Source organism: Triturus cristatus, chromosome 4_2 (genome assembly GCF_964204655.1).
Source record: "Triturus cristatus chromosome 4_2, aTriCri1.1, whole genome shotgun sequence".
Lineage (NCBI taxonomy): Eukaryota > Metazoa > Chordata > Amphibia > Caudata > Salamandridae > Triturus > Triturus cristatus.
This window is the reverse complement of record NC_140586.1, coordinates 208,560,439-208,583,721: the sequence shown is the minus strand read 5'-3', so window position 1 is coordinate 208,583,721 and position 23,283 is coordinate 208,560,439. Positions and strand designations below refer to the sequence as shown.

The 23,283-nt window shown below is 43.2% G+C and overlaps 1 protein-coding gene across 2 annotated transcripts in view; it reads left to right on the top strand.

The window, feature by feature from the left end:
• The first annotated feature begins 261 nt into the window (after positions 1 to 261).
• Positions 262 to 23,283, top strand: part of POLR3H (RNA polymerase III subunit H) — an 81,251-nt gene continuing 58,229 nt past the window's right edge. Inside the window, exons 1-4 of one of the 2 annotated variants that reach the window (XM_085601213.1) lie at positions 262 to 424; positions 15,239 to 15,391; positions 16,456 to 16,552; positions 22,242 to 22,328. In XM_085601213.1, the coding sequence (XP_085457339.1) occupies positions 15,281 to 15,391; positions 16,456 to 16,552; positions 22,242 to 22,328 (295 nt within the window). In that variant the 5' untranslated portion in view covers positions 262 to 424; positions 15,239 to 15,280. Of the gene's footprint in view, positions 425 to 558; positions 738 to 15,238; positions 15,392 to 16,455; positions 16,553 to 22,241; positions 22,329 to 23,283 lie in introns of those variants that run through there. The other variant, XM_085601212.1, reaches the window with a different exon arrangement.

Here is a 23,283-nt window from a genome sequence, read left to right as displayed (position 1 = left end):
CATTAGAAAACTAGCATACTATATAAAAACTAAAAGGAACAGGTCGTATTTACCAGAACAAGGCACGCGGCTAAACATGTCTGAAGAACATTAGGAAATGAAAACTGTGCGACTACCCGACATTTTTGAATCACAACTGTGACGCACCCTGCCCTGAAGATGCACTGCTATTCGAGGCGAGGGCCGCAAGTACTTTTAGCTTTCCTCAAATTAGTCACGATGTGACTGGCGTATTAAGTTTTTTTTCTCTTTTCTATTTCTACTGAAAAGTCCGTCTTCTACGTCTAGTGACCCCTATTGGCTGGCCCGCGCGCACAGTACACTGGAGACGACGCTGATCCGCCCTCCGGATTCTACCCGCTCTGTCATGCTCTATTTGTGCAGCACGTGGGGGCATTATACGTAGTGTTACCCTTACGAAAAGGTAAGTCATTCCGTAGGTGCCTGCCTCGTACTTAGGGTCAACGATCAGCGCTAACTACCCATGCCTTTGGATTTTTCTAATGCGCATGCCCTTACTTTTGGCTTCGTGCGCATGCGGAAACAGAAAACACTTTCATATGGCGGACAGTATTGGCTTGCAGTTACATACTGTGGCGATTAGAAGTGGGTTAATAACATTTAAGGTGCATTTACTTTTGCCGCTAGATTTTTTTTTCAAGGAAATTAAGTACACAGTAATACATCTTACAATGCAGGATAAGTTGTGGCGTGTATGGCAAAAAGACACCATACAGGTAACGTTACTTATTTTAGAAATTGTATTCAGCTCATAATTAATCTGATCAGATTAATTTATTTTAGGGAGGCCTAGGTTCATTTTAACAACTTCATTAAAATTGAAACCCTTTTACGTCGAATTTCCTCCTTTGAGGTAGAATTTGTTTAAGTTTGGAGTCGTGATGGGCGTTAGTTTTAGCGAGGCATTTCCCAGACTGTGTTGTTTCCTTGCAGATTTATATAGCGCGAACTGGACACGAAGGTATTGGAGCGCTTCACACGAGCACCAGTTACGTTACACAAGGACACATTCATATTTTTGGTAGGCACAGGGAGATTAAGTGATTTGCCCAGAATCACAGGATGTGGAGTCGATCCCCGAGGCTCGAACGTTGGTTTCCCAGCTCCCAAGTCGGCGGTTTAGCCGTGAGACCACATCCTCTCCTTATTACAAAGATAACACTGATTTGTTAATTGTACGTTAGTGCTGGGAATATGGGGGCATATCAGCAACACCCGGCGATAATTATCACTCAGCGCTCTTAGCGTAAGGATAATTATCGCCGGGTAACGTGGATTTGTATCGCTGAGATAGCGTGCTATTAGCAACGCTTATCTTCTCAGCGATAAAAATACTCACGCTAACTGCCTAACGTGAGATTATCGCTGGAAACCCAGCGATAATCTCACGCACTGTGGCGTTAGCTTGCTGATGGGGACTCACAAACTTAGCCATGATATCCACCCTCCATAGGATATTATGGCTAAGTCAGTCCCGAAGCAGGCGTAAGGAAAGTAGCGATAACAGGAGTTATCGCTACTTTTCCTAACGCTATGCTTCATAGCGTGGGGCTTGATGATAGGAGAAATGTCGCTTAGCGACATTTCTCCTGTCATGTTAGGTCAGGAACGCCCACTTTGCATCTCATTAGAGATGCAAAGCTGGGCGTAAAGAATCCCCACGCTAAAGCAAGGTTTCACGCGTCAGCGTGGCCTTGCTAATTAGGCGATAAAATTATCGCTGCTTTTCGGCCGAAAACGGCCGCAAAAGCGGCGATAATCTTTTATCGCCTGCTTGTAAATATGCCCCATGGTGCCTTAACCTGAGGTGTTATTAACTCGTCTGGTTATTGTACTGGCAGCAGAGTTATGAAATGGCCAATCACAGTATATATGCCAAGATTTGGGAACCGGTAAGAGGAAGATTTTGGAAAAAAAAGTGGTAATTTATTTACCCGTTGATTTCCATTGAAGTAGACGCACTACTTAGGCTGAAGACAGGTAAAATATAGCTGGTTTGGATTAGAAAATCGGTAGTCTCCTGTCAGTATCAGCTGCGTTCTGATATATGTATCAAGTAATGCATCTTTTTACTGTGAAGGTACAAAGTGGCCACAGGTTCTGTTTGAAATGTTTTAGACTTTAGATTTTTAACCAGCAGCGTGTTGCACGTTGAGACCTTTAGTTTCGCTTTTAACCTTGTACTTTGGGCCTAAAAAAAATCACATCATGCAAAGTGCTAATTAGACAGGCTTTACTTAGAACAACTTGTAAAGTTTTTATGCTGTACCAAAACAGTCGAAAATTAAAACAGAAACCCATACCAAATTACAAAAAATAGATTACATTTTATTTAAAAAAATTACACCAGCATGCTAAAAACAATAAGGGGAACCAGAATGATAATTTTTTTAAACTAGAAATATCGCCAAAAAGCACAAATAATCATTGGTCGTGGTAGACCAGGACAAAGGTGCAATTTGAGGCTGACTGCCATGGAGCCCGCATCAAATTCATCAGCCAGGATCACCTGGGTCAAAAATGTCACCTTCTGATTTAGTGCAAATTTAGAGTTTGGCGGAAACAGTATTCTGTTGCAACAGCAACAGAGTACCCTCTCTGTCAAACTGAAGGTCTACCCACCTCATTTAGAGACGGGTGGACCTTCATTGTGCTGACATAGGAGATTTCTCCATCTCCGCCACCAACATAAACCTCCAGACAGAGTAAGGGCTGTCAGAGGTATGGCTATGGTCCACCCGATTTAGAGCAGGCCAACACATGGTCAGTTTTCAATGTTTGTTGCCGCCAAGTAAAACCTGGCAGCAAGAGGCATTGAAAACCGCAAAATAGCAGAGAAGTTGGGTGCTAGGATCATAGCTTATGCTGATGATACCCAGCTCCTCTTCACGTGAAGTAAAGCGGACTTCTCTCCGACCATTGCCAAGAATTGTCTCGCAGAGGTCTTTAAATGGTTAGTAAAGGCCCAATTAAAGTGCAAAGATGAGAAATCGGAATTGCTCCTCTATGGTGCCTTCCCCCCTCATTTTAGAGATGATATTTGGCCTGTGGGCTATCCTCTGCCGAGTTCCTCTGGATGCCCATCATTAAATCTGGGGGTCTGGTTTGGTGAGGATTTGAGATTCCTGCCTCAGATTAGCAAACTAGCGGGTGTGCTTCGGCATTCTTAAAATCCTTAAGAAGTTTTTGCCTTTGCTTCCGAAAAAGGCTAAGGAAATGGTAAACCGCGCGCTCATCCTATCAAGGTTAGATTACGCTAACGCCTTGTACATTGGACTATCGGCTTACCAGCTAAAAAAGCTACAGATTGTACAGAACGTGACGGCTAGAATTTTGCTGGACATGTCAGGTAGATCCAGTGCTAGTCAGAACCTTCGAGATCTACATTGGCTCCCGGTTGAGCAGCGAGTACGGTTTAAGGCCCTGACATTAGCCCATGGTGCTCTTTACAAGACCGGGCCTCAATACCTCAGAAGGCATTTCTCGTTTTATGAGCCGTCTCAACAGCTTCGTTCGACTGGTCAATGCCTTGCCGTGGTTCCCAGATTTCATTTGACTCGGCTAGGCGGCTGCTTTCTTTCTGTTAAAGTGGCCAGGGCATGGAATGCCTTGCCCTTGGAAGTACGAAACATGGAGAGCCTTAGGTTATTTAAAGAACAATTAAAAACCCTGCTATTTAATTAACCTTCTGTTAGGTCGTTTCCCTCTTTGTCATTTTTTTTCCCCCTTCCTCTTTTATCAGCTGGCTTTTGCACTGGAACACTTTCTAGTAGCCATGCGCGCTATAAAAAGAGGTTAACATAACATAACAAAATACCCCCCTCTTCTTGGGAGAGAACTCCCATGGTGAGGGAGGCATTTTTTTCCCAAAAACGAAATCCCACTTTGGGTTTTTTCTTTGAAAAATAGTATAAACATTGTAAGCTAGCAATGCGGCTCCTTCCTGTTGACGGCAGATCCTGCCACTGCTCTGGGCCAGAGTACATCTAAGAATTTTGCAGACGTGGACACCACGAGGGTGACAAAGTCCAGTCAAGGTCAATTGGTTGTGTGATAGAATATTGAAGCTAAAAATATTGTGTGGGCAGAAGTTTGTGTCAATTATTTCATGGACCAAAAAATCGAGAAGTGCAAACAGTTAAGTATAGTTTTACTTACCTTGAAGATATATAGTCAAGATACATATATAATGTTGAGCATAGTAGAACTTTGCTTACTCATAGAAACTTACCATCACAATATTTTTGTCCTCTATTTTCTTGACACAATATTTTGTCCACACAATATTTTTAACTCAATATTTTGTCCAAACACTGATCCAGTGGCAACTGATTATCTGAATACTTCCAGGAAAAGGCCTTTTGCAACTTGTCTCCTTGCCCGACACAGGAGGTCAGCCAACTTACCCTTGGAGTCCACTTCTTTGTCCTGGTACATGAGGGACCAGATCCAGTCTTTCAGGGTCCCTGTCAGGTCACAGACAGCAGGTCCAGCCCTCTTTTGACGTTCCGCAAGTCCAGAAAGTGTTCTGAAGTGGGTGTCTAACGCTGCCAAATATATGGCTTGCGCGAGCTGGGGTAACTCCTGGGTATGCCCTAACTAATGGGGTTAAAGTTCCTGGGGCCAACCCCACTCACTTTTTCGGCAGATCTTTTTTTTTTTCCTTACTGCAATCGGGAACAAAACACAAAATGTCTGGGCATTTTGAAGATGGTAAAAGTCTTTGGCTACACAAAACCTGGGCTCTGTGGGTTGGGCATGGTTGGCTCAATGTACTATGGTAATCCTAGTGTCCTCCCACATCTAACACTATAAAATCAAGTTTGGAGCAGGTACTGTACCCACAACAAACCGCAAGACATAAGTCTGGTAGGAGGACAAAAGTTCGTTCCTACAGCAACTAGATAGTGGATACACAAGAATTGCCTTAGCATCCTGTTCTCTCCCTTTCTAGTGCACCCCTAGTGTTATTTATGAACCCAACAGACTAGTCAAGCAGAATTTGAAACTTAAGCATGATGTGACACTGTAGTTTCAAACAGGATGCCCATAGCCCCCACCCTGCATATTCTGTTGAGTTCAGCGGCGTCATGTCAGTCCATATTGTTTGCTCCTGGAAGCATTTCCTACCTATTCAAGGCTAATCACTGTCTGGGAGAAGCTAGAGAACAAATGCAAATTAGCCTCCAGGAACTCAAGTCAAGGAAAAGGTAACTTTCTAAAAGTTACTTTTCCTAAATATTTATTAACAACCTGACTTCACCATTAAATTGATTTTTTTTTTTAATAACTATAAAAAAAATAGTTGATTAGCTGGTCCCATTCCCAAGATAAAGTATTAGCTAGGCCTGTCACATTGACAATAGCTTTTGTGTGCTAGTCACTGTGAGGCCATGTTAACATTAAATGTTTACAAATCCTACTTTTAAATACCCTGCCATTTGGGCTACAAGGCCTACATAGGGGTGACTTATCAATATTTAAAAGGGTGTTTTTCCTGCATCAGAAAGCGACCTTTTGACTGGCCGAGCATCAGGTTTAAAACTGTAGTAGTCTGGCTATAGTGGTATGCCTGTATCCATGTTTGCACTGTCAGTGTAGTGGAAGGCACGATAAGTACAGTAGCCCACTAGTGACATTTAACTTCCAGGCCTTGGGTACACCTTGTTCCACACAAGAGACTTATAAGTAAGTTAAATATACCAATTAGGAATATGCAAATTTCAACCTTGTTTAAAGGGGGGAGCGCAGACACCTTACTACTGATTAGCTGGAGGACAGTGCACAGAGTTCTAAATCCAGCAAAAATATAGGGGCCAGCAAAAGGCAAAAAATTGGATGATTGAGCAAAAACTGAGGATTTTCCTCAGTGGTTTGCCCACAGATGCATTACTACTGGGTGTCCTTGCTCAATCTCATAAAAGACAGAAGTAGAATTGCTCTCCCACTTGATCCATTCATAGTTCTATTGAGCCACCAGGATGGAGGCTAGGGTTTATCTCATGTATTTACGTATGGGATACTTCATTGCAGAGTACCGCTTATCAGGAAAATTAATCGTGGCCCACTGCTGGAAGCAAAAAGCTCCACCTCTTTAAGGCTTCTGGTGGACAAGTTTTAGCACTTTCATGCCATGGAGAAACTGACTATGTTATTGGCAGATGAAATGTTCATATTGGAGATTGGAAAATGTCATAACGCACCCAATCTAGTGAATGAGGCCTGGTGCCATAGAATGTCTGGTTATTCAGAACATAATGTCACAGATCCTGGAGACCAATAAAGAAAGACACCTATGATTCATAGCCCCAGACCACGACCCCAGCTGTTAATGTTTAGTATCTGCTTTCTCCCCTTGTGACGAGAAGACTCCTCTCTCCCCTCCCTTGGTCTTCCTCTGCACCCATTCTCATATGAACCCATCACATTGCACCAACGTCAGATTGTTCGTATTTCGTTATGTAACTCAAAACGTTGAAAATAGAGTGGATAAAATATGACATTGCACATAAGGCATTCATTTATTAGGTCTCGCCTAGCTATCGCGTAAGCGATCGCTCAGCGAGACTGTAGTAAGGGGCTCCCAAAAGTGCTCCCAAAAGAGGATTGCATGGCGAGCACGCGCACAATCACGTGCATCGTGCCGCCATCCAATCCATTTGTTATCGTACTTCAAAGGGCCCGCTCCCCCGCCCCCGCCAAGCGCGCACACACATTTGCTTTCACTTTACAGCATGTCTTTAGAGCTTCCCGTATGTAGCTGTCGCTGCTGATCTCTGTAAAGAGGTGTGATGGTTTAACCGTTTGGCCTTCCTGTATTTCTGGTTTATGTTTTTCTATTAGGTCCAGTAACTCTGTCCCCAAGATTGATAGTAGCACCCCTCCCCCAATGTGTTCTGTACAGTAGGTCTTTCTTGAGGGACTCGTCACGTTAGTAAGTAGTACACGGAATAAATAAACCTTTTTAGCCATCTGTGCTACATAGATGGTACAAACTGACATCAAATGTTTTGTAGGTGAGCACCTTACCTACTCGCGACTAGGCATTGAAAGCTTGGTTGACGGTTCTAAAAGGATTGCTTACAACTTAATGACAGAAAGTGTAGAAGCGCTGCACGTGTAATACATTATTACAGATAGCTAGGGAATAGTGCGACAAAGTTAATTGGATAAATGCACAGTATTCCGTCGCGATAATGAAACACTGGAGTTCGTGCTTAAAATATCAAGTACGCTTTTTACACTCAGGCAGTGCTGTTGGAGTGACTTTTTTTTTAAACTCGTTTCTTACCGCTGTCAGCTATCGATACATTCTGATATTAATGACACTAAACGTCTAAACCTTTGGAACTGTGCCACAAACGGCGTTCAAGGAGTTCATTGCATTTCACCACCACGTGTCTCAGATTGAAGGTTATTTCCCATTAATTATATGCTGAAGATATATGTACATAGTAAGTACTTTAATTTAACAATTCTTTGAACACTTTAATGAAATAGACGTGCTCGACCACAAGCCAGGCAACTCAAATTTAAGTTTTGAGGGTTGAAAGTATCACAGCAGTTTGTTAATGTGAGGTTGTATAGTTGAAGTTATGGAATGGGCACCACTTTTGCCAAAGTACTGCTGTGATCCTATCGAATATGTGCTATAGCTATGATAAAATCATAGTGACCTTGTGATTTGATTTGTACATTCAATTGGCATTGAACTCGACCGCCTAAGCCGTGGTATAGCCCTCGGCCTAACATTTCTAGCTTACTTTGGTATTCCTGCCCAAAACAGTTATCTTGTATAGCATTGATGCCACTATCTTTGATTCAGACTCACAGGAGAACGTGATAGACACATTTTCCCTTCAGTTATGCTTTACAGCAACCTGGGTCTCTCTACATTGCTTTTTTTTTAACTCTATAAATTCGGCATCTAGGTAAGATTGACATTTTTGTCTATTGTGCAGTGGGATGGTGCCTAGTTTATATTTAAATTGGTGCAGGATAACACTCTTCTCTCTCAGACCTTAGGAGGGTGGAATTGAGTAGGTGTTTATTTTGGTATACCCTGCTCCCAGATAATGGCAGGCGGAAACATCAAGGGAGTTGCAAGCTCTATGAGTTTGCACTGCTGCTGGATAATAACTTTGTTTTTTGCATTGACTTTGCAATTAGACAGTGGCAGACACATAAGGCGAAGTGTTTTGGGCAGTTGTGGGAAAGGAAAGAATTACATTTTAGACATAGCTGATGGGTGCATTGTAGCTGTGGAAGGAAGTCTTTAGGTTTCTTTAAGTGGAGGATTTTATCTTATGACCATGAACTAGTGTGATGCCCCTGAAGGTGCTGCCAGCAGTGGTTTTTCTGCAGTCACAAGGTTTCTATCTTAACAGTGGTATAGATGCTCGATAGCTCATAATCCTTGCAATTTATCATCCTTGGTCCGGTATTGTAGGGTTTTCTGTGGATATCTTTAATTGCGACAAATTTGAGGATTGCTATGGAAAAAGAATACAGCTGTTTTGCTGTGCTTTGTTCATGAAATTACGTGATCTGTATCACTCACCTTTTTAGGTCTTGCATAAGACAGCGCAAGCACTGTTGCTTGTGTGAGATTTTGCTAGCTTAAGGGGGAGCTTAAAGAATGCCAATTGCTTCCTATTGTTTGGCTTTGGCACTACAGTTTCCTTGTTCTGATTATTCAGCGCATACCAGCTTCACTTCCTCTGTGTAATTGCCCCTCCTTTGGAGCTTGGCCCAAGTACTGATTTCTTGTTCTAACACTGCTTGCTCTTTCAGGCCCAGGCTATTTATTTTTAGGTCTCGCCTATCTATCGCGTAAGCGATCGCTCAGCGAGACTATAGTAAGGGGCTCCCAAAAGTGCTCCCAAAAGAGGATTGCATGGCGAGCACGCGCACAATCACGTGCATCGTGCCGCCATGTAATCCATTTGTTATCGTACTTCAAAGGGTCCGCTCCCCCGCCTGGAATGCGCTCCCTCCCCCGCCCCCGCCAAGCGCGCTCACACATTTGCTTTCACTTTACAGCATGTCACACGCGTCCTCCCCCTTGCGTCTCCTTTCGATTATCTCAAGCTGTCTATTTCACTTGTAAATAGTTCAAGCCCATTTCCGGGCATCAAGGCACTAGACACCCCACCCCCACTCCAGCACTATAAGCTTTAACTTAATCGATTCACGTTTGCTATTGGTTCCGTAACTGGTTCTGATTCACTTCCATCACTCGCACTCTTCTTTCATTCACATTCTCATCCCTCGTCCCCCTTTCCCTCATTCTTCCTCGTAGTTTCCACAGTTGCAACCTCCCCCAATCTACCCTCATCTCCTCAAATTCCATTGAGCTCCTCTTTCCCGTATTCCCTCCTTCGACGAAGGTCTCCTTTCTCTCACCTTCTTTCATTCCTCAATTTCTTTTTCTCTGCAAACTTCCTTCCACCGCCCTCTGTTCTCCGCGTCCTTCATTCTCTCTTCACTCATCTCTTACCCCCCCTTTCTCGCTGCCCTTTCACCCCAGTCCTTATTGCCCTTCTCCCCTCTCTACTCAACACCTTCCTTCTCTCATGCTGGGGTTGTTTAATTATTTCTAGATTATTCTCTCACTCGTTGTCTTTTCGCCTCGTTCTCTTTTCTCACCTCCCTAAGTTGACTCCGCCTTTTGTCGTTTCCTTCCTTCCTCCCACCGTTTCCTTCCCTACCTGTGCATTTCCTCACCTCCTTCCGTCTCGGTCGTTCACCTTTTATCCAAAGTCCTGGAGGTTTTCCTTCCCTCCCTCCTATATGTACTCTTTTGCTCTCCTCGCTTCTTTCTCTTTTGTTACTTTTTTCATCTCCCCCTTGCATTTTCTTTTCCCTTCTACTTTTCCTCCTTTCCCACAAACCCGTTTTTCAAGTTCCGTGTTATTATTGGGTGCAACAGTCGGGCTCTGTCCGTTATCTTGCCTCTCTCCTCTCAGGTAACTATTCATGTGATTATTGTGAGTGCCAGCGTTATTGCTGTTGTCACTGTTACTATCAAAGTTACAATTGTGTTATATGTTGAGATGTTTACAGCGCCGTGCCGCCATTGGTGTGTATCGCATTACTGTGGTGTGTACTGTTTTATTATTGTCATTATTCGTATTACTAATTCCATTACTGTTCTCCTGTTCATGTGGTATTACCATTATAATTAGTATTCTATAATATAATATACTGAGTATTCCTTAAATATTTCTGTTATGTTTTTGTTGCCAGCACGAGTCCTAGAATATTTCTGGGGAATTGTGTGTCCCAAAGTCCGCTGAAATTGCCCTAATGATACATGTGGGCTAAAAGCAAGGTTACTGGAATTATGCGATAGTGCGGTCGCGTGATTTTGGCATTATTATAGATTTTCCGCATTTGCCACATAAACCATAATTGCAGCATTATCTGCAGATTTTAACAAAAATATTTTTTGATTCTAGCTCAAACGGTTCCAACAATACTAAAAATGCAGCAGCGTGGTGGAAGGCCTTTTCAAAACTTGACTGGTCAGCTTTCTGTTGCGTATTGCTATATTTGGGTGATGAATGGATACTAATGAGGAGCAACCAGTGTTAACAAGTTTAACAAGCATTGGCATAGCCAATAGGTCTCGCCTTTGGGGCCTTATAAGTGTTTAGCCATGCAACAGTTGCATAACTAAACACTTATAAGGTCCCAAAAGCGAGACCTATTGGCTATGCCAATGCTTGTGTAATTTATCTCATGATGTGTACATAATTGTTTTGTTCTACTAGGGGTAAAGTATCACTCTTAGGCCCTCTCTATGAGTGGTCTGTGTAACTAAAGTATGTGATATAACTCCTTTTACTGCACATATCGGAATTATGAGTTTTGTGCATTTTATCAAATACAATAAATACCAGATAAAATCCACACCCCCTACATAAATGTAAGCATGTCAAACTTGTCCATATTTACTGTGAGGAAATGCCTGTGACTGTTTTAGCCACTGAGTACCTCATTCGCACCCTTGCCCATAGAAACATAGTTAGAAATGGCACATATGTGATCATCGAGCCCAAGTATCATCTGTCCATGTAAACCTGAAAACCTGTAATAGTGAGAAACTAGTACCGCCTTCAGCCTGCCAAGTTATAAACGCCACCCGCAATCTGAAGTCACCCAGACAATTGGAGGTGACTCAGTTCGCCAAAATCCCTGTACAACAATCATATGTTGCATGAAACAAAACATTGCAGCTAAAACAAAATTGAGTAAAACGTGAAATGTAAACAGGGACTGCATCGCTGATGTGGATTACCTTGGGTTTTGAGAATTCGAGCATTGGTCTTGTCTGTAAAATTAAGGACATCTATACAGGGCCCAATAAGGACAAATTTGAAACTCACTTTTTAATTACAGCTGGGTCTGAAATTGAATGTTTTGATTTGTTCTGCATTCCGTCCATCAATTGTGTATCTTTTGCTTCCTCACCCTAAGTGCGCAGGGTATGCCCAGACTTGGGTCCCGGGCTCACTGTGCCACAGGACTCAAGCAATCCTGGCTGATGAGGGGTGAAACTCCGAAACCGGTCCTAGGATGCTTGTTTCCAGTCCAGGGAGGACCTGGCTTGGCAGTTCGGGCTGGACTGTTTCCATGAGGCACAGGGTCAAGACTGATTTGCGTATTGCCAGGTCTAAACTGGGGTGGCATGGTGAGCAAAAGAATGATGGATTTATCCCGGATCTCTTGACTGGGGGTGAATGTTTTGATTTGTTCTGCATTCCGTCCATCAATTGTGTGTCTTTTGGGTCTGAAAACCGGCAGGACTCATTCCCACATGAAGTCCTTGCATGGTGTCTGAGAACAGAATTCGGAGCCAAGCCTCCTCATTGTCATCAAACCCTCAGGTCGCCTTGAATGTATGAACACTTGAAGAAAGACATACAAACATGAGTTCTCAAGATGCAACAAGGGTAATAGAATAGTAAGTCTGCTACCAGAGACACAAGTTTGCTATTGTCCATAACGAAGATCTCAGAAAAAAGTAGCCTATATATCAATATGACCCCTTGCCACTGCAGTTTTTACATATATTTTCCAGCAACTAATTTTATTTAAATAAATAACACATTTGGGAATTATTTGCCCAAATTTCTTAATTGCACACAATTAATATTAGTGGCTTCAGTCAGGTTTGTGTGAACTCATGTTGGTAAGAGAATGGTGTGCCTAGTGGGGACTTTCAGGTCACTATACATAAGGGATCTTTTCTGCATAACTGGATTCATTAAGAGCAACTAGCTTTGATGCAATAGAGGTCCCCTGTAGAAGGTATAAATCTCAGGCTCTCCACTTCCTTGTCACTCATGCCGCATTGTAATAGTTGGAGAAATACAGTGGGAATGCTGTGGACAAATTACATCATGTATCTCTTATTTCTGGAATGAGGGATTCAGAATTGGTTGAGCATCCCATTGATATCAGTGGACACCTTGAAAAAGTTTAGCAGTGACAAAGAGTATGTGACTTTAGTGAGCTAGAATTAAACTGGCTTGGATATAATTACTGTGATGAAATGATGATGCAGCCTCCAGAAATGGCAGCATGAAATCAAGGAATTCTAAGCACAGCTCGAAGATGTACAAAGAATTGATGCCACATTTAGAGGAACTGTTGAGACCGAAAGATCTGTCAGGTTATAACAAACTGATTATTACAGCGGTGGAGAGTATTCCAAACTGGTCTACAATGAGATTTGAAATATAAAGAATAGTGATCGCTGTGGCAAAAGAAATATTAGACCTTGATGAAACAGAAAAGGCTATAAAAACTACTGCCTGTAGATCAAACACATGGGAATTAGGTGCATAACAGTGAAATGGGGTAGACGATATCACCAGTGACAAATTGTTCAGGCAAAAGAACAAACTGAACAATTTAGTGCAAATTCAAACATGTCCCGATTGAAAATAAATAGCATATCTTTTAGGGCCGTATGCCAAAGATTACAGAGAATTTGGTTCCTAAAAAGTTACTTCGGTCAGCTCTGAAATGTGGCGTAATGGCATAAAAGCCCCTTATGAAATTTATGAAGTTAACTATTTTTAATTAGTTTATGACCATGCCAATGATTTAGCTTTTGATATGGAGGTGTGCCATCAGGATGTAGAGGTGGTAGTGAATTGAATAGCTGCTTAAAAACTCTCCCAAACACAGGGTCCTGATTAGTAACCCATGTAATAATAAAACAAACATGTGCTACTATGGGCAAATGCGTTGAAGACACTCCTTGTCTATTTCATAGAGCAGTGTACAATGCAACTGAATGGAAAGAAAGCCTCCTAAGCCCTATTTTATTTTTTAAAAAAGTCTCTATAGGTTTGCTAAATAGTTACCAACTGATAGCATTATTTGATGGTGCAGGAAATTATTTACCAAACCTCTGTGTGAATCTACACGAAAAGGTGGTTCCTTTGAACCGGTTTCCAGCTAAAAAAATTTACATATTCAAAAGTAGCTTCTACAGCTGACAATTGTCTGGCACTATTTATAATGCTAGATACATATGGGATAAATAATTACCAAGTGTACTTTGCATTTATTGACTTAAGCAGCACCTTTGACAAAGTGGATAAAGAATTGCTTTGGCTCAGGTTAAGGGCAGTGGAAGGTCTCAGAACCCCTACTGAAGTTGGTAGTGGAGCAGCCCAAAGACTTGGGTCAATATTGAAGTAGATAAATTCTGTAATACACTGAATACACCCCAGCATTGCATTCTTGCCCCTTTACTATTCTCTTGTTACGTAGCCAATCTGCTGTTTTTCCTGGTCACAATGAGATTTGCCACTTTAGCTTTTTTTATGTATGTGAATTGCATTGTTTTGACTGACTTAATGCCAATAGGATTGCAATCAAAAGTAATTTTTTTATATTAAACCTTTGAAACTTTCATCAGTGTTGGAAATAGCAGAGCAATGATATTTGCCAAAATGCCAGAGCCCCCAGAGAAATATTGTATCTGCATGATAAATTATGGAAAATGTGTGACTTTGCCTTTACTTGCAGCTGTATTCTGACTGTTCATTAGTGTGGAAATTACATGTGGAAAAATATTGTTAAAATGTCAGTTACAAATGGGAATCTATGTGTGTTCTTTGGTATGTGCAAGCATACAATTGATACAATTAAGAAATCTATGAGGCCAAATTTGTGTACTTTTTATTATGTGGGATAGAAAGCACTCTTAGTAATCTTTTCAAGTGAGTAAATGTGTTGGCTGATTTTTTTTTTTTTTAAAGAGAATTATGATGAGACCAAGTCTTGCAGTAAAAGTATTGCAGTTGGAACTGGGACTTTATTATGGGCACCAATTACGCTATCAGATATTTAAGTGCTGGTGTTACATCTATATGTCTCTAGAAAATAATCAACTCACTTTGTTAGATGAACTTTTAGTGAATACAGAGAACAGGCTATACTTTCACCGTTTGTTTCTGAGAAGTTTTCACCAGCTTCCTAGGAGGTGGTGTTTTCAAAGAAAGAGTTAATGAAACATCGGGTATGGCTAAACATGTTAGAAAATTGTTTGGCAAGAGATAGAATTGTATGAAAAAACCCAAAGTCTCATGGTACAGTATCAGTCATATTTTGGAATGCAATTTGTCTGCAGCTACTTTGGACCCTACTGTAAGATTATTGTTTAGAACTTTTAAAACAGTGTCTTTTGTTAGCAGGGCTCGGGATGTGGAGAGAAGGCTGTGTTAGCTACGTGGTAACAGTAGGGAGGATATTTGCTTGTAAAGCTTATAAAAGCTTATAATGTATTGAGAAGAAAATACGAGACCTATGTTTCAAAATAATTGGGCATGGTCCTTTAATATTGCAATATGTGTATTGCTTAAGCAGAACACAGATAATTTATGTTTTCATCTTTCTAAACTGTTTGTGTATTTCTTTGAATATCATATTTTTTATTGTTTTTCTATCTGAACTTGAGTTTTCAGATGCAGCTTAACCCGTAACACATACAGTGGTATCATAGCCTCCGTTTTCATGTTGAGTATATTTTGTGCGTAGACATTCCTTTGGCATCCATGTCACATTGTTGGCTTACTTTGGGGGTCCTTGTAAAATTTCTCTCTTGTTTTGTGAGTTGTAATTTGCGCACTTGCACTGCTCCTTAGGATTTTGAGCTCCGATTTGATGACTGCATAGTGAACCCTTTGTTTTACAGCTCTTTACTTCATATGTTTGTTCTGGGGTCTTGCTCACCATCATGTTTGTGCTGGTGGAAATGATAGACACCGTGCGAACCCCACCCTGGCAGTTTGAAAGGAGGCTAAATGACTCAATTGCTGAAGAACTCAATAAGAAGTTGGCTAACAAGGTAAGGACCTGGTCGTCTCAGCTTGCATGTCTGTGCTTTTCGTTAGAAGTGTGCTAAAACTTTAGTTGAAGAAAATCGGAACACATATTTTCGTATGCCCAAACAGAACAGCCACAATCTACTTTGAATCAGAAAAGTGTCTAGGGGCTTTTGTCTGCCGTCTGCTGGTGCACTGTGGAACTGCAAACATACTGGTCCTCACAGTCCCTTCTGCAGGACTGAGATGCCATTCTTTGCCTTCTTGTGGTGAGACATGGAAGAGAAGGAACTGGCATCTCCAAGCTCTGAATTTTATGGAAGTGTCACCTTCCAGTTTTCTTAGCGTAAATTTTAGGAGTGAGGGTCGTGTGAGCATATTACCGTTGACTGCATCTTTCTCTTTAAGTGTGCGATGCCCCACAGTGGGTGTTCTGGTTATACTTCCAGCATGCCTTGGAGAGATCTTAGCAGAGAACAGTTTATTAGGAGATATAGCAATAGTTATCTAACTGGCCCAAGATTCCCAGCAATTGCCTGACCCTACTACTTTGCTTCCTTCAGGCAGAGCAAAGTTCCACTGGTCACAGCTGTGCTCCATCAGGGCTGGGAAGATGACACTAAGCCTATTGTGCTCTTAAAAGTCATAGTACAAGACTGAGATCAATGCGGATGTAGCAAGTATATTTCTGCAGGTCCTCCAAGCTCAGATGGTTTCCAGTGAGGAAACATTGAGGCTTCATAAAGCCCTGTAGAAAGGATGAGTTGCAATGGTGGACCATCTGCCATGGAAGTAAGGATGTCCAGCAAAGCAGAATAATTACTCCCCTCTCGGACCTCCCTGTTCTGTATAGTTACATCAAAATTCATGGCGTTTTCGAGATCGTGGTTGGGCAATCTAATGAGTACAGCTACCAACATATGCAGATGTTGATCTAGGGAGTGCAAATATTCTTATATTCTGCACTGGTGTGCTTCACTGGCATCAAAGGATTGGATAGAAGTACTACTAATTAAAACTGAGGCTCAACAGAGTTGGCGTGGAGGAGCGCCTCCAGTCATTGAAATTTCCCTCCTTACCTTCACAGGTGGTGTACAATGTAGGGCTCTGTATCTGCTTATATGACATCACCCAACTGGAGGACTCCTACATCTTTCCTGGAGATGGAGCTTCACACACTAAAGGTAACCTTTCCCCCTCATCTTTCCTGGGGATGGAGCCTCACACACTAAAGGTAACCTTTCCCCCTCCAATTCATTCTGTACGCAATCCTGGCCTCATTTCACACACTCTCTTACATGCTCTCGCCTGTGATTTAATCTCAGGTACTCTTTGTGTGTTATCTCTTTTTTTCTGTTCTCTTCGATTTTTGTGCCTCTGTCTCTTTTAAACTCTCTAAGCACCTGTTTTTTTTGCCCCTTCTCTCTTTCTCCTATCGCTGTTCCTAAAAGTCTCTTACCAAATGTGTACTCGCCCCTGCTGAACTAGAACCAGTTCTAGAGGTCTCGCCAGTACAGGGCGGCTCTAAACTGTGCTTTGTGGGTAATCAGTTTGACACCCAGATCCCACCGTAAAGGTAGCAAGGATGTACGTTTCAGGAGGCTTACTAGGGATCTTAGGAAGTGGTTTCAGCTTTGCCCCAACTAGACAGTCCTGCGTAGCCCCACAGCTCTGCTCCATAGAGGACGCTAGCTTTAGCCTTTATGCTGTATACCCTAAGTGCTGGGGGAAATGTGACTAGTTTTCGAGGCCAAATGCATTCTCTAGTATGACATTCATTCTGCTCTTCGTGGACTGGGGAGACCATAGCATATTACTAGTAAGCCTGATATCAAGATAGACAAATTCTTCTACTCTGTCTAGGTTTCTTCCCTCAAGGGTGATGGACACCAGATCATTGAGATACAGAGAAAATAACATTTCTGCCACAAGAGAGGCACCCAGAGTGCAATGGTGAGGGGCTCTGCTGGGTGGTAGGCCTTGGCGCCCCGTAGCAATGCCGGGAGGCGAGTCTGTGCAGGCCTCTGGCCGTCAGATGAGCAGTGGCTCCCTGGAAGCATCATTGGGCTGTTCAGGCACCTCTGCAGATTGAACTTGCATGGGGGGGAGCTTAGGATTTGGGAGCACCAAAACTGCGGGAACAATGAGCTATGACATTCGAAGGCCCACACTGCTCTGACTCAGTCGTTGAAGTCCAGTGTTTGATGAAGGCGCCTAGTGAAACTTCTGGCTGGCAAAAGTGTAGCACCCGCTACCCAAACCGCTCCCACCACCACGCAAACCTGGGGACACCTGCTGTCTGGTCATTGTCCGGCATAAGGTCCCTAAACCCCACCCCCAAAATCCATCATGGACATGCTGACGGCCTCCTCTGCGCCAATGGACCTGATCTGCCTACTGGAAACGTCCTTGGAGTAACACACAGGGATGTTTGACAAAACCTTACAACCCATTCACGACTCAAACTGCCATGGAGCCCCACTAGGGCCGATACAAGTGGAAACTGGCCTGCTACAAGTGGACTACGCCAAACTGGTGGATAGAATGGACGAAGCAGAATCCTCCTTGACATCATTGCGGCCAGCCATGACGTCCATGCAGGACCACTCGAAAGACCATAAAGGCAGAGGTGCAGAAGCTAAAGGCGCAAGCAGAGGGTGCAGAAGGGCGCTCCTGGCGTAACAATATCCACTTTCTGGGTTTCCAAGCGAGGTTGGAGAGCCCCAATATGGAGCTATTTTTTTATAGGACTGACGTCCACGGTACTGGTGGCCCCCATCCCAGAATTCTTCTCTATCGAGAGGGTGCATAGGATATTGACCGCCGCCTTCCCCCCGCCTCCTCCCCCCAATGGTGGATTCTGATGTGACCTACTTATTTTCTATGCCTGGGGAGGCCTAGGTGTGGTTGGGATCCAAGTGGGTTGAGGATCTGCCTGGACCAGAAGGGAACGATGTGCTGGGCTGGTGTAAAGGGGAACTTCGTTGTCCTTGCTTCCGCTGTCTGCCGACTCGCAACTCAGAAGAACAGGCGGCTAGAGAGCGGGCTCAGGTGGTGGCAGAGGTTTCCGTGCATAGCACAAATAGATATGAGATCCTAGCCCGAGAGATAGATCTGAAGTTGGTGGTGGGGACGCCCAGTATGGAGGCCTTGGAGGAGGAAGACTGTCACTCCAGTGGGCTCGCCGTGACAAAAGCTGCCAGAACTGTGACTGCGCTGAGGTGGTGAGTGCCTGGGGTGGGGTCCTTGATTCAACTTGTTGGGGGGCGGCTCAGGGGGACCAGGATGGGACCAAGAGAGGGACTCTACCAGCTGTATCAGATCTTTCCGACATGGGCCTGGTGAAGCCTATCTTGTGACTTTATTTGAATGTTTTTCTTGGCTTGCTCTCCATTAGACTTACCGAAAGGACACTGCACACTGCGCCAATGTATAATTGTTTGAAACTCTGCGGGATGTTGTGGCACGATGCATATTAACGTTGAAGCCAAGGGTGTGGGAGTTATTGTTCTTTTACAGTTTAGTGGGTGTCTGTTGGCCAAAACAATGATGTTGTGCTGAGATCAAACTTTAATCTGGTTTCTGCCCTCTCACCAAAAAAAGGTCAGCATTTTGATGCAATGTGGAGACACCGAACTTAAAGGGTCTCACACAGCAAAACTATTCTGAAGCTTACACAGAACCACAAACTCTAGCTATACACAGCTGAACTCCTTCACAGGCTATATGGGCTCAAAAGCTTTGTCTTAGATACCAGGGATGGTTCAAGTCACCAAATGTTACAAACAGTAAGTCTCAAACAGTCTCTGAAGCTTCAGTTTTTTTCTGGTTTTCGCATTAGACGCAAAGTTAATCTGATCTTGCAGGCAATCACTTTTTAACAATTGAGCTGTAGCTAAGGTTACACAAAACTGACAGGCAAAGTTATACCTCAAGTTGCACAGACCTCACAATCTGTGTCCTTGGACAGTAATGCTGTTTTTTAGAATACACTGCTCCTAAGTCATAATTGATCAAATGAAACAGACCAACCAAGTAAGTTACTCCGGTTGAAACCATTTGACTGTACAAACAAAGGAAGTCTTCACTTGAAGTCCAGTGCCTGGTATTCCAGCTGTCCTCTCCATTGGTTCTCCTGTGCCTCATTTGGGATTGCAGAATGTTCACCAAAGTCAATCAATCTATCATTCAATAATCTTATAAAACGCAACTACCTACCCGAGGGGATCTCAAGGCGCTAAGTGGGGGGAGATGGGTCTGCGGTTCAGTCAAAGAGCCAGGTCTTGACGTGCTTCCTGAATTGCGGCCACGTTGGTGATTGCCCGAGTAATTTTCATTACTTGGATAATACTTTGGACTTGTGGCAGGTGAGCTGTGAGCCATCCATGCCCTAGCCATTCAGGCCATTTCAAACTCCACTGTCCTCGCTCTTACTGAACCACCACTTCCTGCCCCCAGGGGAGACCGTGGAAGAGGTAAAGGGAGATAGAACTGAGAAGTTTGACTCCGTCATCATTCTCTTCACAGTAATGCCTACATTCTGGTTGGATTCCCAATTACTTTCAATATGCAAACCAGACTGCAAAACAATTGCATTCTGTGAGATCAATATTATCCTATACACACTCTGGGATTGCTATATGCTCTGTTTCCCAGTAATAAAATCTGAGCAGGATTTATCCCTTTCCTTGCGACTCATATTTGCTGCTACTTGCATTCCTCAACTCGCATCTCACCCTTGTTGATTTTGGTCATCAGCTTTCATAGCGCAGGGCTGCAGATTTTGAAATTCGACAGGTATAGGACCCGCAGGCACAGAGAAGTCAGGTGCCCTGCAAACACTGGGGGTGTGAGGTGCTGCAGAGCATACTGCAGGATCAGGTCATCTTATGAAATACTGCAGATTCATAGCAACAAAGCTGCTGCAGGATCCCAGGTGTTTAGTTGTGGCAGGATCCTTTCATGGGTGTGAGACCCTGTGATTGTTGTTATTGTCACACCATGCACCTCTGCTTTGATCAGTACAGGGACAGATTAAATTGGAGGCCATTGCGATGCTATGGGTTGGGTAAAGACAAACCTCTCCAATGTAAGGGGGTGCTAGTGCTGTGACATCACCTGTTCATTTTCACAGTGTTAAGGCATTGTTCGATTACAGTAACTATTGCTTAATTATGTTAGGGTTTATTTATCTAACTGTGAAAATTGGATTACCATCCAAATTTACTTGGAAAATATATGAATAGTGAGCAGCAGTGACTACTGTAATTGTTTTCATCATGGTGGTCCAAACATCAATGCTCTGCAATGCACACCCATGGTATAGCCCAAGATTTAGTGACATAGCAGTCAGACCATGGGCAGTTGCACTTCTATGCACTGCAGAGAAGCAACACCAGATCGAGCATGATGATAAAGATCTAGGCTTAGCATACTTTCACAGGCAGGGACTTGAATAAACTTTGTATCTTACTAACTTTGCTGGAAAAATTAAGTGCCTTTGTGGTGTAAGGTGATTCTGACAGTTGTTCTTGGGACGTGAAGAGAGTAATTTGCGCCAACATTGAAAGGTTGCGGCATGTGTTGTAACAGACAGGAAAATTGGCAGAGGGGTGCGTCAGATCATCAGCAAGTGGTGTAAAACTAGATTCACTCGAGCTTGAGTTACCCAATCAGGGCTAGGAAGAGAGCCAACCACCAGCACATCCCCTGCCTGGCTGGAATTAGTGACGCCAGGCCAGTGAAGGTTAGTTCCTCAGAAACTGAGCTCTCGCATTATCAGTCATTGTGACAAAAAACCTACCACCTTTCAAACGGGCCCAGGTAGCAGTCATTTTTCACTGCATGTGGCCAAGCTGAAGAAATTATTCCAGCAGCCAGAGGGAGGCAAAAAGACTAAACACACAGCTCAGCTTTAATTGCATGACAAAGTTGGCTGCTTGTGATGGTGCACAAAAAATGTCCAAATGCATTAGTCCAACCTAAGACGCATGGCACTTGGCATGGCTGGTCAACTTGTATGTATATCACGTTATAAAAGTGAAGGAAATCAACGGCCAGATGTAGGTGGCTAAATACCGGTCGGTAACGCCGAAATTCGGTAAATTTCAGCGTTACCGACCGGTATTTAGCCATTCCTAATGTAAGTAAGGAATCGGTAAATAAGGAATCTGTAAATACAGATTCCTTATTGTTCTTGCATTCAATGTAGGAAGCACATTAAAGAGTGCTTTTGAGCCTTAAGAAATGGGTAATTACCACCAACTTCAAGTTGGTGGTAATTACCGATTTCCTTTAGAAAATTACTTTTTTGTTTTTTGTTAAGTGCCATGTGGCACACATTCATGCCCTTAGGGCATGTATGTGCGCCACATGTGCACACATGCACATTTCAGGGGTGCAACAGGGTGTCCTTTTGACACCCTGGCACCCTTGAAAGTGCTCCCGCTATTAGCGATTCGGTAATACCGAATCGCTAATAGTGAATGTCTTCACATTCATTCCTATAGGCCTCCAAGCCCATAGAAATGAATGGGTAGGTATTCCTTATTACCGAATCTCAATTACCGATTCGGTAATAAGGAATATTAAGGATTCGGTATTTTTTACCGAATCTTTACCTACATAGGAAATACCGATTCCTTAATAGCGAATCGGTAAAATTCGCTATAATAAATCGGTATTTCAGATTTACCTACATCTGGCCCCAAGTTCTTAATCTAGAAGAAATGTGACCAAGAGATATTCAAAGCATTAATAAAGTGTTACAGGGAAGGTGCTGTTGCTGCATTCACTGGATACATGCCTTTTTTTATCCTTGGATCTGTTAGGTCTTGTTCACCCTTGACCTATATATATATTTTTTTTTTGCAGTTCACTTTCGCTATGTGGTATTTCACCCATTTCTGGATGAGATTCTCATTGGGAAGATAAAGGGCTGCAGCCAGGATGGTGTACACGGTAGGTGACCAGTGGCCCACTACTGCCCTGTTCCTCTGTTCACCGGTGGCCTAGTCAGCTCAGAAGAATAAGTTACTTAGTTACGGTAACGCTTTTTCTGGTAACAAATCTATCTAACCGCAGATTGTGAATTTCCTGGCCCCTAGACTAGTTCTGAAAAGTTTCTTAGCAATTCCCCTGTATGTCAGTAGGTGGCGTTGTGAGGCTCTGCGTCAGATCCGTCTTGGATCCTTGCCTTGATGAGGAGGAGACTGATTGAACAGCTTTGCATCAGTTCGAAGGGAGTGCACGTCAGGTAGGTACAAATCAGGTTTAAATTCCCACTGCAGTATCATGAAAGGAGTTGGTGGAACATGCTTTTCATGAAGGGACTAATCCAAATCACAACAGATAGTTGAAAAATGATAGCTGATGTGGCAAACATAAGAAGGCTGAAAGGTAACCATTAACTGTTGCCATAGCAAGGTGTTGGTGGGTTAAAAATATATCAGACGACTGTGCGTTCTACGGAAGCAACGCCAAACTTCTCCCAGTATCTTGAGTAAATGTATTTATTAGATGCACATCTGGCATCCAAAATAACACCACTTCAGGAGGCATGTTGAAGGCCATCAACTGTCCCTATTCGATCTACACCCATGGAGGTGTAGGTTGTGCAGGCTCGGGTGTAGGTCTCAGCCCTGCTTCTGCGACAGGAGGTCCACCCGCAGGGGCAGCCTGATCAGAGGACAAATGCTCATGGCTAGAAGTTCCCGGTACCATACTCTCCTCACCCAGTCTGAGGCCACTAGGATGACTTGTGCCCTGTTTTGATCTTTTCAGCACTCTGGGCATGAGAGATGTGGCAGAAAGGCAAACAGGAGTCCTGAGCTCCATTTGAGCTGGGAAGTGTCTCCAAGGAAGTACTGCAGCGGGAACAGCAACACTCAAAATTCTTGACACACTGCACTCTCTT